Source organism: Panthera tigris, chromosome A3, assembly GCF_018350195.1.
Source record: "Panthera tigris isolate Pti1 chromosome A3, P.tigris_Pti1_mat1.1, whole genome shotgun sequence".
Classification (NCBI taxonomy): Eukaryota; Metazoa; Chordata; class Mammalia; order Carnivora; family Felidae; genus Panthera; species Panthera tigris.
This window is the reverse complement of record NC_056662.1, coordinates 59,809,876-59,829,082: the sequence shown is the minus strand read 5'-3', so window position 1 is coordinate 59,829,082 and position 19,207 is coordinate 59,809,876. Positions and strand designations below refer to the sequence as shown.

The following is a 19,207-nucleotide window of genomic DNA, read 5'->3' as shown; positions in this document are numbered from 1 at the left end:
AGCACTGTGCAGCAAAAGGCGAGCCTCACCCCTCTGCATCAGTGGCTGTCTAGAGTTGGCTTTCACACGCCTTTCCCTTTAGAAGCCTACACCCCAGCAGAATGAAGGGCCTGAAGCTCCCTGTTCACCCCCACAGGCTTGCTTGCTCAGACCAAAGCCACTCTTTCTTCAGAGAAGGCCGGTCCTTCCCTTTCCGCTCCTGGGTCATCTGAAGCTACCATCCTTTACATATACTTCAAATCCCTCCTCCCTGCTCCCCTTCTCTGTGCTCTGAGAGTACTTCAGTGCTGTCACTGCACCCCTCCAGTAAAGTTATTTCTTTATAAATTGATGGGGGGGGGTGAGGGTGATTACTGAAGCAGCTAAGAGCATCATCCACCAGAGTCAGACAGACCACTCTGGGGCTTTATGTCCATAAGACTTTGGGTAAGTTATGTGTCTCTGGTCACCCAGATTCACTAGGATTTTAGGGAGAGTATTTGGGAAATGAAATGAAATAAAACTTCATTGAAAATATCACCTCTTTAGGACCCTTATGTTGAATCCTTCCTTCCTAGCTGAGAGGATTGTTGTGAGGAGTAAATGAAGTGATGCGTAGGAAATGCTGAGTGCAGCACCTCCACATGACTGCTGTGCTAATAAGACCTATGGTCAGGTATGCACATGCTGACAGTTAATATACATAGTAGTTACACATATGCCTGTTTCTTCTATCACGTTGTAAACTCCCGGAGAGTGGGGCCCACAGATAATAAATTTCGGTATCTTCCATATAGACCAGCACAATGCCTTACCCATTATAGGGGCTCAGTAGTGTAAATATCCTACAAAAGAATGCAGGAAAAAAAGGAGCCTGCATCACTGGTGGAGAGAATATGTGAGAACATTGTAAGTTGTGGCAGCAGTATGAATCACAGAAATGAGGAGCGAGGAGGGGAGACAGGGAAGGGCCAGAGGTCATCTGGCCTAACCCCCTCTCCATGCGGGAAACCTCTCCATGGCATCATAGAGTTCTCCATTGGTTACTGAGTCCTAATTTAATTCCACTCTAATTGCACTGGATGATTTTAATCTTTTGAAGTGTTTTTCAAGTTTTAATTTTAATTTCAGTTAGTGAACAGTGTCATATTAGTTTCAGGTGTGCAATACAGTGATTCAACAAGTCCATATATCACCCTGTGCTCATCACAAGTGCCCTCCTTAATCCCCATCACCTGTTTCACCCATGCCTCCACCCCTCCCCCTTCTGGTAACCATCAATTTGTTCTCTATAATTAAGAGTCTGTTTCTTGCTTTGTCTCCCTCTCTCTTTTCCCCTTTGCTTATTTTGTTTCTTAAACTCCACATATGAGTGAAATCATATGGTTTTTGTCCTTCTCTGATTGATGTATTTCACTTAGTATAATACTCTCTGGCTCCATCCATGTTGTAGCAAATGACAAGATTTCATTCTTTTCTTTTTATGGCTGAATAATATTTCATTATATATAAGTCTCACATCTTTATCCATTCATCAGTTTCTTGGCTACTTTTGGACTGATTTTTAAAAAACGATTCCATTTTTTCCCATTCTTTACCTGTGTGGCAGTTAATAGTGTTTCTCAATTCTATAGCATCTTATAGGCACAGACATCTGCTCTAAGCCCTTAGTGGTGAGCCCCTGACCACCAACCTCTATCACCTGGATGGTCTGCTGCAGTGGCACACAGCAAGTTTCAGAAAAGTATTTTCTGTTTTCTTTTTTCTTTTCTTTTTCTTTTTTAAAATTGACATCCAAATTAGTTAGCATATAGTGATTCAATGATTTCAGGAGTAGATTCCTTAATGCCCCTTACCCATTTAGAAAAGTATTTTCTATTTTCAGCCCAAAGTTGCCATCATTTAACCACAAAACATTGGTCCTAGTTTATTCATTTATTTGCTCATTTTTTTCTTTCATTCATCAAGTGACTTACTGTGTCTCCTAATTGCTAGGAATTATGCTAGGTGCTAGGGATAAAAAGATAATCAAGCCAGAAATGTTAGGATTATTATAACTATTAGCAGAAACAAAGTGTTAATACAGACTGAGTAAACTAGTTGTTAGAATGTAAAATGTGGCACAAGCCACCAGTCTCTGACCCCTTCCAAGCTTGCTTTGTTGCTGTGTGATGGAGGACAAGAAAATCACACTCACTGGGAGTCATAGGACCTGGAGTTTAGTCCCAGCTCTGCTACTTGCTACCTTGTGACCCTGGATGAGTCCCATCACCTATCTCAGGCTCAGTTTTCTTACCTGTAAAATGGGTCCTTCCTATCTCACGGGGTTGTTGTGAGAGCCACAAAATGAGACAGTCAATGTGATAGTGCTTCTAAACTCTAAAGCTCTTTCAAAAAGTTTTTAATTTACACGGTACACCAAAGAGACTTCATTATAACTAAGGAGTCCTTTGCATTGGAGAGACTGCTGTGGGTCTCAAGGGCAGGGCTGATAGACACTGTCTAGCATGCCACATTAGCATCTTTAAAGTTGGAAATTTAAAGCTTTCTTAAAAAGTTCTGCATCGCCCCCTTTTTGGACCCTTTCAGAAGAGACCAAATGTTAGTAGTGCATGGCAACTTGACTCTCCTCTCAGGACATCAGGGACATTATGTAAAATGTTACCCAGAAAGTTGTGCTTCTGTGCTGGTGGCCATCCCCAACATGCTCCCTTTGCTTGGCTGAAGTTGGTCCACTTGGCAAGGTGTCAGGAAGATGAAGCTGAATGCACCCCGCCCCCCCCCCCCCCCCCCCCCCCGCCTCACCACAGTCTGATGCCCACCCGGTGCTCCTCACCTTGCGTTGGGGCCATTTCCAGTCCTGTCTTTGGATGAACACCAGCCCCACGTGGAAGTAAAACCCCTTCATTTTGGTCTAATTCTCATTTACTTAATTCCATTACATTCTCCCTAATGGGAAGTAGAGATTTTAGGGGTGTGATTCATGTGAATGAGCTGTATGAGGCCTTTCTTTTTGCATAGCCAGCAACCCCCTGGATGGGAAAGCCCTGAGCATAGGGGCATGGCCGTTTCTCCTCACCACTGCACCCCTGCCTGCCCCAGCTCTGCGCCTGGCTGAACACGCGGGATGCGCTCAATAAATGCTTGTGGCGTAAGTGAATCAATCAATGGCAGTTGTTTGGATTTCAATATAAATGGATCTTGGACCTGAGATATTGCCAGATGGGCAGACAGGTTACAGTCTGGTGATGCATCTCCACGGCTATAAAAATGTAGCCATTTCTGGAGTCGCACGCTGACATTTCAGAAGATGATTATATGCACAATTTAACCACATGGCCACTTGTGCCCTCCAAGTGCCATCGCTTCAACAACTGTTTTCATGTTGGCTTTCTTGCTGCTCATTCCTTTTTTTTTTTTAGTCAAGCACAGTTTTTTTTTCCCAGCTTCTCTTATTTCCAGCTGAATGTGATTTATTCATATGAAATTATGCTCCATTTTTATAAAACCCAAGTTACTGCAAATGATGCTTGAGGTTTCACAGAAAATATTAATTCCTGATCTGCTGCTATAAAGCATCCCTGCTCGTTCTGCGGCAGCCCTGTCGCTCTGAGACAGATGGAAGCAGTCCAAGGGTATGATTAACTTCTTAGCCCTGGCAATTTCCTAGTGCTCCTCTTGCCCTAGATTTCAAGATTGACCTCCAGCTTCTCTGCAAATGCACAGTTGCTCAGCTTGATAAATCACACGAATCCCGTTTTTGATCACAGTTATCTACTATTTACTACTTATGAAGGGAAGTTAATCATATTCGAAGGCACTTCATATGCGGCACACATACCCTTCCTTCTCTGAACAGCACTTTGCATATTTTCCACATTACTGGCGATGTGGCAGCTTTCACAGTGCGGCGAGTCAACACCAAAGACACACCTTTATAAATGAGCCTCGTGCCCATTTATCCTGATTCTCCTCTGCCTCTCTCTACCCTATCCAGTACAATAATCCATGAGGAGAAAAAAACCAGTTGGGAGGCACATCATAAGGAGTGAATAAGTAAGAAGGAGAGTGTCTCTTTACAGACTGAAATTTTCTTGTAAGTGGCTTGTTTTACCTTGTTGAGGATTTTGCCACCTCTTCCTGCCTTGGTCTCTTGCTTTTTTCACGATTTGGGGCATCGGTAAGCCTCTCGTAGGCAAGATGCCTTTCAAAGGCATAAAACGGATGAAAAGTTCCACAGTCAGCAGTAGGAAAGAACAAAAAGACGTGCCATTCTACCCTCACACAACCCTTCCTGTCACTGCAGGGTGGCACAAGTTAGCTGGGCTGAGGCCCAAATTTGCCTTGCGAGTGTGAGCCAGTCTTGATGCTCTGGCTATTTGGGATGAACTATAAATTAAACCCGTTGTTCAAGCAAGACCAAACAAGGCCACCTCTCTGGAGGTGACCACAAAAGATTTTTAAATTTAGAGAATGGAAATACTATAGTTTTAATTTATTGAGGTTGTGTACTGATTACTTAGGACTCACTGAACTTGAAAGCACAGTCTTAAGTGTCAGATATTGGATTTCTGCTAGAATGCCTATTTAAACCAGGAAACTGGAGAAATGAAAAGATAGACAAGATTGGCCTTCAGAAGACATCTGGATACTGTCATCTCAGACACCCCACAGGGACAAAGTTTCTGCTTGCCATTAGAAAGGAAAGGGAAATGCCAACACTTTCCCTTATAACTAGTCTCATCAGGTCAGGTCTCAAAAGGCCTGGACGCAGGTTTTCTCCTGGGGAAGCAGAGAACAGCCGTTGGCTTCCTTCATTATACACTCACATCCCCCAATGACCCCACATCAAGTAAACCCCTAGGTCATCATCAAGTGTACATCTTGAAACAAAATGGCTCTACTCCTGGATCAGACGTCCTGTGTTCACCAGGTACTCAAGGTGGTTGTAAGGCTAAATGGAAGAGAAGGGGGCCACATATGAACTAACTATCGGGACATGAGACAAGAAGTCTGTGGTGGCACAGCCCAAGCCAACATGGGCTTTTTTATCCAACTGCAGAATTACAGAACGCAGGAAGCACCTTCTGGGGTCTGACAAGTGTTGTCATTTTCTAGGGCAAAAATGAAAGTGCTTGTTCATCGTTATGGAGTTTTATTTATTTATTTTTTAAAGTTTATTTATTTATTTATTTTGAGAGAGAGAGAGAACAGGGGAGGGTCAGAGACAGAGGGACAGAGAATCCCAAGCAGCTTCTGTGCTATTAGTGCAGAGCCTAACATGGGGCTTGATATTATCATCCTGAGATCATGACCTGAACCAAAATCAAGAGTTGGATGCTTGGGGCACCTGGGTGACTCAGTCAGTTGAGTGTCCAACTTTGGATCAGGTCATGATCTTGCGTTCCTGGGTTCAAGCCCTGCGTTGGGCTCTGTGCTGATACCTCAGAGCCTGGAGCCTGCTTCTGATTCTGTCTGTCTCTCTCTCTCTCTCTCTCTCTCTGCCCCTCCTATGCTCATGCTCTGTCTCTCAAAAAATAAAACAAAACATTAAAAAAAAAAGTCAGATGCTTAACTGAGCCACCCAGGCACCCCATCGCTATGGAATTTTATATCAAGAAGTGACAACAGGCTGGAAAAAAATTGTTTAGTAAAACAGATGAGTTTATGTAAATAGATTAATACCAGGCTCTAAGTAGTCAGGGATATTGGGGTTAGATCTCCACCTTGGGAAGGTCATGACTTGGGGGGAATCTTTACTCAATTCTATTCCTACCCTGAGGTGGATCCTCTGACAGACAGAATACTAGGCAAGACACACAGGAGTATGTCCCAGAATCATATTCATTATTTTCTAGAAAATACTGGTTTATTCAACAGAATAAGTAATGTGCTAGAAAATGACATATTACCTGGTAAGTTAACATTCCCTAATTTAAGAAAACAGAAAATATAAATCCAATTAACTCAGTAGGTATTTTAAGTTCTTATTTTAAAAAGGATTTAAAATTGTATCTCTAAATGATTACACATACCTTTCACATCTATTACTTGTGTGGCCCCAAATTAGTGGAAAACATAGAATAGAGAAAGCACAGAAAAGGTAGCTTTACACGACTGCACTGTTAGAATGGCAAAGTCAACTCATTACTTTAAAATGAGCCTAATTCCCCCAATTTTGAACAGAAAAAAACGTTAGATTTAAGGGGGTAATGCTCTATTATATTTAAAGATGGAAAATTCAAAAGAAGAGAAATTATAATGGGAACCTGTTTCTCTGTTTCCAGGGAATGGGTTTTTTTTTTTTTCCTCACAGTATTCTGATCTTACCGGTTACAGAATCAACAGAGGCTAAGATGCTAACTTACCGGTTGACTGACTATTGGGTTTGATGAGGGGTTTTAGAATATCAGAAGAAAGTCAAGGGGGAATAGTGTTGCTATCATTAAAATCCATGTACATTTTCTATCCAAGACAGAGTCACGTGTCTTTTGGGAAGCAGTCTTAGAATGTATCAATTCTAGTTTCCGATGACTTGTCTTTGTATTTGCAGCCATGTCTTCAAAGGAATTCAATTATTTTCCTAAAATAGGTTTTGATTCATTCTACCAAAGTTCATAGTGATGTTTTGTGCCTATATATGTAGCTTTATTGAAATACAGTTTATATACCATAATGTTCATGCATTTAAAAAAACACAGTTTGATGGTTTTCAGTATAGTTACAGGGTTGTGAAACCATCACCATAATCTAATTTTATAACATTGTCAGTACCCCCCCCCGCCAAAATCTAACCATGGCAATAACATTATCTTGTAATCTGAGGGCTTTTGCTTGCTTATCAGTGCATTTTGTTGAAGGAAGCTCTTACTTAATAAGTCAAAGGGGAAAAAAAGAAGTATGTAGAGGAAAGGAATTAATGTGTCAGATTTTAAATGTTTTGATCCAGAGTCTCGTACCAATAGACTCCGAAGCAGTACAGTTTATCAGCTTTTGTGAAAATCCCAGGAGCAATTGTAGACGATCCTGTGGCAGCCACTCTTACAGCACACAGGCTTGTGTGGTTGTCATGGGGAAGGCTTTTCAAATGAAATAAAAATACTCACGCTCAGCCTGCCACCATAGAGGAAATGCTTTTCACCCATGTGCACAGATAATTTGCCTCAGTGACAGGTTTTACCTTGGAGAAGCAGTGAACTGAGCTAGTTGACACAGTCAATTATTATTCATTCCACACACACACACAAAGAAAAAAAGAAAAAGAAAAAGAAAAAGAAAGAAAGAAAGAAAAAAAAAGAACTGAGAAGGAAGGGGAAGGTGGTGACAGTTAGCTAGCTAATGCTAAGGTGCCCACCAGCCAGCCAGGGTAACATCTCCTTCAGCTGGCTCTAACACCGTAAGAGCCTGACTTGTGAAGAGAAACTGGGGCTTCATCTTCGCCTCCTGACGGTTCTTTAACAGACACACATACACACACCGCAACCTCAGTAAATGAAAGCTTAAAAACCAATCAAAACAAAAAGGGCATGGTCCATCCCTGAAAGTAACTTTATATATCCCTGTTCAGCTATCTTTATAAAGCCTTTCTGGCAGAGCATGATGTGAAATACAGCTTAAGTGTGTTTACTGATTAGGTTTATATATCTCATGCAATAACACAAGTCCAAAAACACAAGCCAAAGTGAGGAGGGAAAAGTCAGGCTCTCAGGACCATGAACTGGGTTATGTGCACAAAGTATTTCATGAGAGGATTTCATCAAAAGACAGACAGCTCTTGTGAAATGATATGGAAAAAGTCTGAAGAAAACATCTCAAAACGAATGAAGTACTTATTGCTGAAAAATGAGCTTAGATTGCAACCAATTCCAAAGTTCAGAATTTACTGCACCATTCAGGTCTTTCCCTCTAAGTTTCTTGTCTCCTGTTTCATTGCACAACAAGGGATTCTTCATACTTTCTATGAAATACAACAAGGCGATTTTTGCAGTAATAAACTCCACACATGCATGACAAATCCAAGCATGCAAAATGTTTTTAACATCCCAGTTCACAGACACTTTAGGGACAAAATCCGATTATGAATTATATGCCACAATAAATAGGGCTCAATGTTTCATAAAGCAATTTATAGTTCATAAAAATGACAAAATGTACCTGTCAGACAGAGCGTGGAGAGCAGTTCTCTGGGCTGCCTGCTGGAAGGAAGGGCAGAGATGTTTATTTAATATTCTGACTTTAAATTATGTACTCAATCAACACTTTTAAAAAACCTGTGTCACACACATTTTTGCCATGTGGCCAACTATTAAACTACTAGCAACATAGTAGAGACCCATCATGTTATGAAATGGACGCTCCTCAGAGTTAACTGAAGCCCACAGCACACACCTGCCACCAGGGGGCGCGAACGGGGAGGCACGGAATTCTAGGTGAGGTTAGACTAGTCTCTAGAGACCCGGAGAGGCTCAGACCTACACTCTGAAATCATTTCATTTTTACACTCTGAAATCACCTTTACCATTGCTTTATTCTACTTTCCTGTAAGAAAAAAATCTGTTTTGTTTCCTGTAGCTTCTTCCTCAATGAAAGTGTAGTAAAAATAATTTTTTAATTTATTTTTGAGAGAGAGAGAGAGAGAGAGAGAGAGCGCACACTCACGCACATGAGTGGGAGAGGTGCAGAGAGAAAGGAGGACAGAATCCAAGGCGGGCTCTGCACTGACAGCAGACAGCCCAACGTGGGGCTCAAACCCACGAACCGTGAGATCAACACCTGAGCTGAGTTTGGAACACTTAACCAACTGTGCCACCCAGGTGCCCTAAAAGTATTTTTTACTCAGTTTTTAGATTTATTGAAAAAAGTCAGTACAATTGGAAATTGGAACACTGGTTGGAAGAGTCAGAGTATTAGGAGATTACTGATTTGTTTTAGGCATAGTAATGATATTGTGGTGATTTTTAAAAGTGTCTTTTAGAGATCCATTTTGAAATATGGATACAATTATATATTGTTGGGATTTGTTTTAAAACAGTACAGTTGGAAGGAAGGGAGAATGGATGGGCATTTATAAATGAGACATGATGGCCTTGGGTTGGTAACTGTGGAAGCTAGGTGATGAGCACACTGGGGGATTAGTATATTATTCTGTACATCTTTGTATGTTTTTGAAACTTTCCATAATACAAAAACTAAGAGAAAAAGGCTGCCATTTCTCTATCAGATTCTCTCATGTTTGTAATCACTTTCTTTTTGTCTGGCTATTCTAAATTTTTGTACATTGGCTTTCTATCACTTAATACTCTGAGGCTTCAGAAGGCCAAGGTCATACTCTGTTCTCTGTCTCAGAAGTTATAATTGGGAGGGGATCAAAGCATGGCCTCTTAGACCAAGGCTCACTCAGGGTGTACTAGAAAATAAAGAGTGCGTACAGTTCATTTTCACCATGTATGCTACATATGTCAAGTTTATTAATTACCAGGGACACCAAAACATTTCCCATGTTATTCCTCTTTCCATTTAGACAACAGACTAAATAGAATCTTCATATTAGAAAAAAAATCTGACACATTAGTATCATCATCCCTATTACAGAAATGAAATACACCCTTGGTAGTAGCTGCATGTCCCTGGATCAGTCAGTCCAACACTTACTGAATTCCTACTGTGTAGAAACTATTACACTGGCCTCCAGGAGGGACAAAAACAAAAGCAGAATAAGTAGTCATCGTCTTAGGGAAGCTCAATCCCTAGGTAGGAAGTCACTCGGGGGTCCAGGGATGACTTGAGGACACTTAGGAAATAAAATGCAAATGAAAAGGTTAAGGTAGGACAGCATCAGGAAGGTGCCCATCTGAGGGACAGCTAATGGCTGGTGGATCAGCAGCTCCTCAAACAGTGCCTGGAACTGTTAGCAAGTGCTCAGTAAATATCTGCTGAGTAGATGTTAAATGAATGACTCAATCAGGGAATCCTTTTCACTGAAATTTAAGCAGAACTTTATTTATTAAAAAAAATTGTTTTACATTTATTTATTTTTGACAGACAGAGCACTAGTGGGGGAGGGGCGGAGAGAGAGAGAGAGAGAGAGAGAGAGAGAGAGAGAGAGAGAATCCAAAGCAGGCTCCAGGCTATGAGTTGTCAGCACAGAGCCTGATGCGGGGCTTGAACTCACAAACTGTGAGATCATGACCTGAGCTGAAGTCGGATGCTCAACCGACTGAACCACCCAGGTGCTCCAGAACTTTATTTTTTTTAGTTTATTTATTTTGAGAGAGAGAGAGAGAGAAAGAGAAAGAGGAAGAGAGAGAGAGAGCAAGAGAGAGCAAGCAGGGGAGGGACAGAGAGAGAGGGAGATAGAGAATCCAAGCAGGCTCTCTCAGTCAGCATGGAAGTCTGAAGTGGGGCTCGATCCCATGAACTGTGAGATCACGGCTGAGCCAAAATCAAGAGTCAGACGCTTAACTGACTGAGCCACCCAGGTGCCCTTGAGCAGAACTTTAAAGATAAGGAGGAATGTGGGCAGGGAGAAGACGTGTTGGTCATACTGGAGTAGGAGGTAGAGCAAAGGCCTGTCCAAGCCTCTAGCAGTGGTTCTCAACCAGGACACCCCTTACTCCCAACCCCAGAAGTGTCTGGAATTGAGCAGGGGAGTTTCTTTGTATTATATTCATGAGGGGGATTACTACAGGCATTTAGTGCCTGGGGTCGGGGATGCTAAAACCTTTTAAAGATCAGGAAGTTCACTTATACGGTGAGGAAATGTCCCCTTAAAATGACAAGGGTATCTCTACAGAGAAACACTGTAGCAAAGTAGGAATGAAAGTCAGATTTGAAATAAGTGACACAGGGAACATTAGCCTCTGGGCCTGGCAAAAGGAACTGAAAATAAATGAGTAAGAGGAACTTAGATAATTCCCACAAATGACATAACCACATTGATTTAAGAAAAAAAAAAACATAAGGTCTGTGAAACTGGGAACTGAAAGTCTTACATTCCGGGAGAGGTTTTGCTATTCATTTATATGGCAACCTTGAGTCTGGCCCTCAACCTATGTCTGTTTCCAAACTGCCCTCTCCTTCTCTGAAGGGAATGATGAGGGAGCCAGTCAGTCACTGTCCAGGCTACTGAGGACAGTCTAAGGGGTTATTGCCTCCCCCTTCTCCCCTGGATTCCAGCAAATTAGGGCCCAAATGTCCTGGCATTCCAGTGTCACATAATCAGTCAAGAGAGAAAAGAAGAATATCTGCACAGCTTGTCTTGGCGAGGACAACTGAGGGAGTAGAAAGAGGCATGGGGAAAGAGGGGAGAAGCCTGAGGAAGACTTGGAGCCCAGAAGCCCCCTCTGATTCCTCAGAGGACAGGTATTTCCTTCTCTCATGCTCCTTTCTTGGTGCTTTCCCAGAGGGCCAGCCCAGGAGCATGCCCACAAAAAGCACCCAGCAGGTGATGGGCAGCCATCACTGTTCCCACGTTTGTCTCCTAAAGGGTTCTCTTATCACTCATCAAGATGGCTTTCACCTTTGGCAGCCGTACTTGAAAAGAACTTAACTCTCTACTCTTGACTCTGGCTAAATGCACAAAAAGAATTTGGAACTCCCCAAAGGAAAGATGGCATGCATTATTAGTACAGTCTCTTAACATCATCTCAGCAGGAGGCACTGGAGACTGACTCTTCCTGGAATAACAAAAATCATAAGGGATGTGACCAAAAGTTCAACAGAAACCTCTAACATGGCATCTGAAGTTTCCCCTAGCCATGGCAGTCAATGTTTAAAAAAGTGTATTGATTCTTTTTTCTCCTGCCTCCAAATACTTCTTACTGACTTTTGTGGTAGGGAAACACAGTGCTTTTTGATGTGAAGCTTATAAGAAAGTTATTTAGAGAGCAAAAGCAAAAGCAACACAAAAACTGAGAAACTCAGCTGTTCAACCATCACTGGAGTGATGCATCCCAGGTGGTTGGCACCTGTTGAGAGCAAGTCCATAGGACTGATGTTGACTGAGATCTCTAACAGAAGCTGAATTGGCGGCTTGGAGCAGGGGTTTCTTTCCTTTACCAGATGGATGTGATGGTGGAGCCAAAAGGTTTAGACATATGTCACAGACATATGAAGGCTTAGACATCAGTCATCCCAAGTCACTAAGCAGTGTCTTTCTGTGACTGTCACTCTCCAATCTGTCCACACAATGCATGTTACCACCCACTTAACACTGCGGTATTTAGCATCATTGATTGCCTGCACCATTATTTTCAATGCCTGGTTTTGATTATGCTATTTAATTTGCAGTTTATTCTACATCATTAAAAACTTCACAGAGGATGACTCATCATCCATCAAGAAAAGAGATGAGAGTATTTTAAACATTTTAAATAATTCCTTGAGAAAATCATAGCTTTATGGCATTAGATTGAAATTGTATGTCATATACCAAGGCAAAGACCACAAAAAAATTTTTTTTACTGCCTCCTCTCTTAAAAGTAGTTTGGCTTTTGCATACTGTTTTACTTCACTCTTGGAAAATAATAAGATAAATAAACATTGCAATTAAAGAGCAGAGAAAAAAATTACTTAGGTGACTCATGATTGAAGCTTGAAAAACTACTCATAGTAAACTAGATGAATTGCCCAATTTCCTTCTTTCAAGAGTTGTACATTACAGCGACCATATTTTTCTCTTCCTAAATCATCATCTCCTTTTGTAACTTTCCTCTTATTTTGTTCTCAGGAAAATAGGTTGAGAGGGTTAAGAGAATACTTCATTGATCTTTCCTGAGCTCATTACTCATTCACAAATGACTCTGAAGCATAAGTCTATGAGACAAAACAAGCTTTCCACCAGAAATAATAATTTTCCAGGTTCTCCTCAAAAGATGACATCTTTTCTCTGTCTTTATTACAGCAAGTTCAGTGTTTTGGAACATAATCAGTAGACATTCAGGTTTCAATGTATGCTAAATGAATTACCAGTCAAAATCTGTTATTGAGGGAACTCAAAGAGGAAATTAAGTGCCCTTCTTATAATTGGGTTGTGCATAGAACAAGTTTATGGATATTGAAGCAGGGAGGAGAATGAAAGGAACAGGCTGAAATTCAGCAGGGTCTCAGGATGATCCAATTTCTTTTTTACTTGATAGAAACAGAATTAACACGTGGACAGCTCTGTAATTTGGTCTGAAGTACCTATGATGTACAGTTACTGGGCTCGGCTTAGGTGACAGGCAAAACAGACAAAACCCTCACCATATTGTAGTTAGGGTCTAGCGTGAGTCAGACATGAAAAATTAAACACACTTAAACATGCTAGATTACAAGGGCTATGACTGAAATGGACAGGTGCTATGAAACAGAATATGAAGATCTCATTTGGAATGAATGGTCAGGGAGGGCCTGCTAACGAAGTAAAGCACAAAAAATCTGATGCTTGCAGGATAAAGAAGTTACTGAGCCAGAGACATGGGAGTGGGTGGGGAAGGAAGGGCTCCTGGCAGGGAGGACAGTTTGGGAGCAAAGGCTTGAGGCTGGCCTAGATCCTTGCTCAGTTGAAGAACTATATGAAGGACACCACGGGGGAGCTCAGTGAGAAGTGGGGACAGGGGCAAATCCCAAGGGCTTTGGAGGTCAAATTAAGGATTTTGGATATTATCCATAGGGCAATAGGAGGTCATTGAAGGATTTACATTATTGGAAGATGGGTGAAGGATATATGGGATCTGCTTGTACATTCTTTGCATCTTCTGGTGAATCTATAATTGAAAAAAAAAGCAGGGAGTGAGGCAATAAAACTGACATTTTTCAGATATCACTCTGGCTTCTGTGCAGTGAATGGATTTGAGCAGGAAGGGACAATGTTTGAGGTTGTTGCAACAACGGAGGCAGGAGAAGTGCAGGGTAGCACTGGAGATGGAGAGAGAGAGTTTGTGTTATGTTCTGGAGGCGGAGCTGAGGGAACTTGTGATGGGTGGGATGTGGCAGACTTGGGGGGTGGGGTGGGGAGGACATCAGGAAAGAGTCCCAGGCTTCTGCCTTGAGCACCTGGTAAGCATAAGGAGCCACTGATCAGGATGGGCACCACTGGTGCAGGTATACGGGCAAAGGTAGATTTTAATTTCGGGTGTGTGAAATTCAAGGTGCTTCTGGGATGTTCCAGTGGAGAGGCTGAGTAGATAGCTGGATACATGAGATTGAAGCTGTTTAAATGTCAACAAAGTATAAAATATCAATAGCTTTTTGGCAAATAACAGTCAAAAGGAGATATGTGACTGAATTTTTTTGGTCTACAATTTGCTCTCCTTCTAAGAGAAGTAGGTTGAGGATTCAACTGGTTAGAATACATCTTTATTTCTCCGTCCACATGTGAGTGACCTCCATCTTTTCTATGAACAGTGTCAGGTTTATTATACTGACAATAAAGCAGGTACCTGTGCAGCAGTGATTTTAATCACTGTGCTTCACCTGTGTTAGGATGTTGTATCCACATTCAGCTACTTGAAAAAATACCATAGCAGATAATCTTAGTTCATCTGTGTTTTGCTGTTACTGATGCATGCTGTGAACTTTAGACTGGATTCATGTATCTTTATGGGAATTCTGTCTAGTAAGGCCTTACTCTTTTCTTGCCATTTTTCTTCAAGTTGAGACTTGTATTTATGAATTTGTTTCACTGCTTAATTTCCTTCTACATCTCTTAACACATTTTATGTTTCATTAACTTAACTTTTATGCTGTTGGCTTTCCATTTGAGTCCTAGTTGATGAGTCTCTTAACTTTTTATGTTGTGAGCTTCTTTGTTGCTTTCAACCCATTTGGTAACATATGCAAGACAAAGGAAAGTCTTACTCTCTTCAGTTTTCCCTCTGTAATAATGAGCATTGTGCATTTTCAGAAATGCTGTCTAGGAAGCGTTTTGTTCAGTAGACTTTGACTCAGGCAGAGTCAGGGATGACAATGTAATTTATGATCCAAATAAGAACATTTTGGAGAATGAAAGGGGATGCTCTGCAGATAGGAGCAGGGGAAACAGGAGAGAACCCCGCTCTTCTGGGCACACTGGGCTGTGTGACTGCTCTAATAAACATGAGTCTGCACAAATATAAATGAGATCAGGATGAGAAGACAGAATTTCAGGGGCTGAGGAACTTGTCAATAAAGAAAACAGACAGCAGAATGGGGTCAGTAGCAGACAAATCACTTGGATTCTTGTTCCTTTAAATCAAGCCAATGCTTCTGTCATTTTCCCATTCTCTTTCCAGCTGCTCCTCTATTTAGATTCTGCCTTTAATCTGAGGTCTAGCTCAACCTTTTTATAAGTGCTCCTTGACCGCTCATGCTTTTGTTGACCTTCCTCTCTCTGAACTCCTAGCCCAGAACATGGATTAGCACTGGGTTCTTTTCTTTCTGGAGGAGTTTGCCATTTGTTTTGTGAGAATTCTCATCTTGGCTCCTCCAGTTTCTTGAGGATCAACTGAAGGTGGAGACCCTAGTCCATTCCTCCTCCATCTGAAAGGGCTTCCCGGCAACTGACAACACTTGCTGTGGGATTCACAGGCAGGGGGTGAGTAGGTAACTTTTGGGGATGACATATTGCCACTATTGGCCACAGCGCTAATCTAAGAGACTTGTTGAAATACATTTTTTCTTAGCTTTATATTCTTTCTCTATTTCACTTTCTTTAAAAATTAGGGTATACTTTCCTCTTGGGAGAAAGTTTGACTAGTTTTTTCCCCCCACACGGGATTGCTTAGATTTATTTATGTCTACTGGAAATTCCATAAAGACAACAACAAACACTTATTGAGCACCTACTCTATCCCATGGAAAAGGCTGATTAGGGTTGACAATATCAGTGAAGTTGGGCTGTATAACGTTATCTCATAATTTGGATCCTGTTACCAACTGACTGATTTGGGGGACTTGTCTGAGGTCAGATTGTCAGTGACAGTCCTGATTTGGCTATTTGAATCTTCTGAGAGGGATTAAGAGAGACATGCTTGTTTTCACTGAGCATTTCCTGGACATAATGCTGGAGATAAGCTCACTGGAGATAAACTGAACAATTTGTGACATCCACTTGCAGCCCCTTTTGCCTCTCTGTCCTGGGGGCTTTTGCCTTCACAAATGAAAACTCTGGGGCAGCCGCTAGGAGTTGGGAGAGAGAAGGGAAAGGTGTGGGGACAATGTGAGCACATGCCATGGGTGCTGTCCCCCATTCACAGTGACTGACATCAGACTCCTCCCAGAGGGGTTGCGGCTCCACTGAGGGCCTGGAAGATACAAGGCACCCTAGACAGTGTGCCATATTGACTGCTACAAGGGCAACATATGGGTCAGTGGCTTCCTAGAGGAGATCTGTGGGGCAGGTGTGGTGTGGGAGTGGTAAGAGGTCAGTGTGAAGTGCAAGGATAATGGTAGGAAGACCCATGGCCATGCATGAGGCTAGTAGCATTCACCACAATGTTGGGGGTAAGGTGGCGGCTGCAGAACTGATACCCAGCCCCAAGTGAGGTCATAGGAACAACCTGCGCTTCAGCTGATGTGGCATTGCTGTCCCATGGCAAGTACTTGCATCCACCGGGGGCAGCTGGACACTTACCCCATAAAGGGCCAGACTTAGGGAGGCTAGACACTAGCTCCTTGAGGACAGGAAGTAAGCCCCAGTTACATTATTGAACAACCATGGTACAATGTCTAACCAATAGCACAGGGCACACAAATTCTTGACAAATATAATGTCACCAGATGACCAAGCATACTGGTACCTCTCCTGAACGCCTAAGGGATGAGGGATTAGTCTTCATCTCTTTCATTCAGTTCCATCTCATTCCAGAAGCATTTGTGCAGAGAATGAGGACTCAAAATTGGCAACTGAGCTTTAGTCTTTAACACAGATTCTAACATTTATTCAAGATTCTGTTAGTATAATTGTAAACTCAGTGTTCCTTTTTGTTTGTTTTTGTTTTAAAGGAATGAACAAGGCAGTATTTTGCTTTTAAACAGCCACCATCCTTCAATTGTCAATTACCCTCTTCAATAAAAGGATCTGACAAATCTTTGCTGTGCTATTATTTTGTTAGAAACAAAACACTTTCCTTATAAGAAATTAATCTTTTTCCTTGTGGTGTTTTTCAGTAAAAGCTTCTATCAAGGTACTAAATAAGGGACCATTTGTGACCCCTGCTGGAGACGTGGTAAGTTATCAGTCTCTACCCTTCTGTTCCAAACATAAGTATTTTCTCCTCCTAAAGAATCTTTCTCCTCTAAAGAATCACAAATTTAATTAATCCCATTAATTGGGGGCTTGGTTCTCTTGTTACCTGTGTTCTCACAATGTTTCAGTTGCCTTGGGAGAGAGGTGATAGACTCATGCAAATAACATGTAATATCTAGCCCTAAACCTTCAGATTTCACATATCATCTTCATTGTATGCATGCCATACATACATCAGGATGTATGTTTAAATTCCAGGCTTCTAATTTTTATTATAATTTTCAACTGTTTTAAGTGGTATGTGTGCAGTGTAGAAAAAATTACATGTATGTAACAAGCAAAACAACAAACAACAATAATAAAAACAAAATAAAAAACAACCTCCATTTCTCCACTGGGATGATAGTTACCATTAGCAATTCAATGTGAATCTATCCCTATTTTACATGTAACCCAAATACATCAGGGCCAGTCTTGGGGCCAGTCGAAGAATGGTGTTTCACTGGAAAGAAACACGAATATTCCATGACAGCCTTGAAAAGTAAGGTAAATATCAAAGCCTCTTGACAAGAGAGGGCTGGGGAGCTAGACTGTAACACACTCTAAACCCCATTCCACTTTATCAGTCATCTTTTCTAAGTCCCACACAGTGTGGCAGTGACCCTGTCTCTCTTCTCCTCTCTCTGCCTCCTTCCTGCCTCCTCACACTCTCTTCTAAAAATCCAGACCTTCTCCTCTCTTCTTCCTCCTATCTTCTGGCTCTATTCTTCTATAACTGCCTTTTCTGATATAAACCAATTTTTCTGGCCTCTTCCTGTACTCCTGTTCTTTCATAACTAAATAGACATTTTAAAAAGTTCCAGCAATGCAAAAAAAGAATGTTCCTGGGGAGAAGGGAGAGAAGAGGCAGAAGGTGGGGAAGGACGTGAAAATGTGTACTTTAGTAGCTTTATAGTAATACATACATTAATATAAAATGTTTTCTATTAATCCACTTCGGCATTTTTGTCCAGTTACATTAAGATATTGAAACGGGTTCAGTAAGGGTGGCTTGCTCACAGTCACAGGTGGGAAGTAATGGAACCAGGCCACTGAAATACCACAGAGCACCCCAGTCCTGCTTCTGCCTCATTGCAGACTATTCCTGGCAGAGGGTGAAGGGAAGGGGATCAGATGAGTTTGGAATTCTGCCAGTATCAGTGTGAAGAGAACTGGTGGGTGCTGAGTGGACACTAACACACACAGGGACAAGCTTCCTGCGGGGATGCTATCGAAGAGGAAGTGTAGGAGTCATCTTTTAGACAGGTGCTTGCAAAGGAGATAGGAGGGTTTTAGGTTTCTGAGACTGAAGTCTTTTCCTCAAGAAGTTTATAGGTAGAAGCATATTGTTTATCTCAGAGCTTTCCAGAAACTTCTGGAGAGGAATTCTTTTGACCTCCAGAGCTCACCATGACAGACTGCATATATAAAGGAAGTGCCTGCCTGGGTCAGGTCTAGGTAGGTGCAGAGATCACTGAGGATTCATTAGGCAAACAGGGCAGCCCCACCAGTGTGCAGGATGATGGTGGAATATCCAAGTGTGGCTGTCAATTCTCATAATGGTGAGAGTGAGTGAGCGAGTGAGTGAGTGTGTGTGTGTACATGCTCATCTAGCAGCATCTACAATTTCAAAGTGGAAGCAAACAAACAAGAATCACCATCATATCTGAGTAACTTGGAGATACTCTACAGGTAGTATGTGGATTTAAATGCCTGGTTATTGGGAATGGAAAGTTAAATTTGGAGTATGGAGTTGATGCAATCTAAGCCCTGCAGGTTCTCCCATGGCTTTGTGGCCTGCTTATCATAGTTTTGGTCATCTATACGTTCCTAGAACTCATCTCACAGAACAATTTCAGTGCAGGCCAGACCATGAGCATGGCGAAAGATGGTGATGGCCTGTTAATAACTCTCACCTTTGGTACAGCAAGTGGATACTGGGTTTAGTTACTTCCTACTTTGTTGGGTTTGCCAAATACCTTT

At 41.8% G+C, this 19,207-nt stretch overlaps 1 protein-coding gene across 3 annotated transcripts in view; it reads right to left on the bottom strand.

Moving 5' to 3' along the window:
- Window positions 1–19,207, bottom strand: part of AFF3 (AF4/FMR2 family member 3) — a 566,812-nt gene that overhangs the window by 87,282 nt on the left and 460,323 nt on the right. For 2 of the 3 annotated variants that reach the window (XM_042981179.1, XM_042981180.1), the window contains exon 11: window positions 8,134–8,174. In XM_042981179.1, coding sequence (XP_042837113.1) covers window positions 8,134–8,174 — 41 coding nt within the window. The remainder of the gene's footprint in view (window positions 1–8,133; window positions 8,175–19,207) is intronic. The other variant, XM_042981181.1, reaches the window with a different exon arrangement.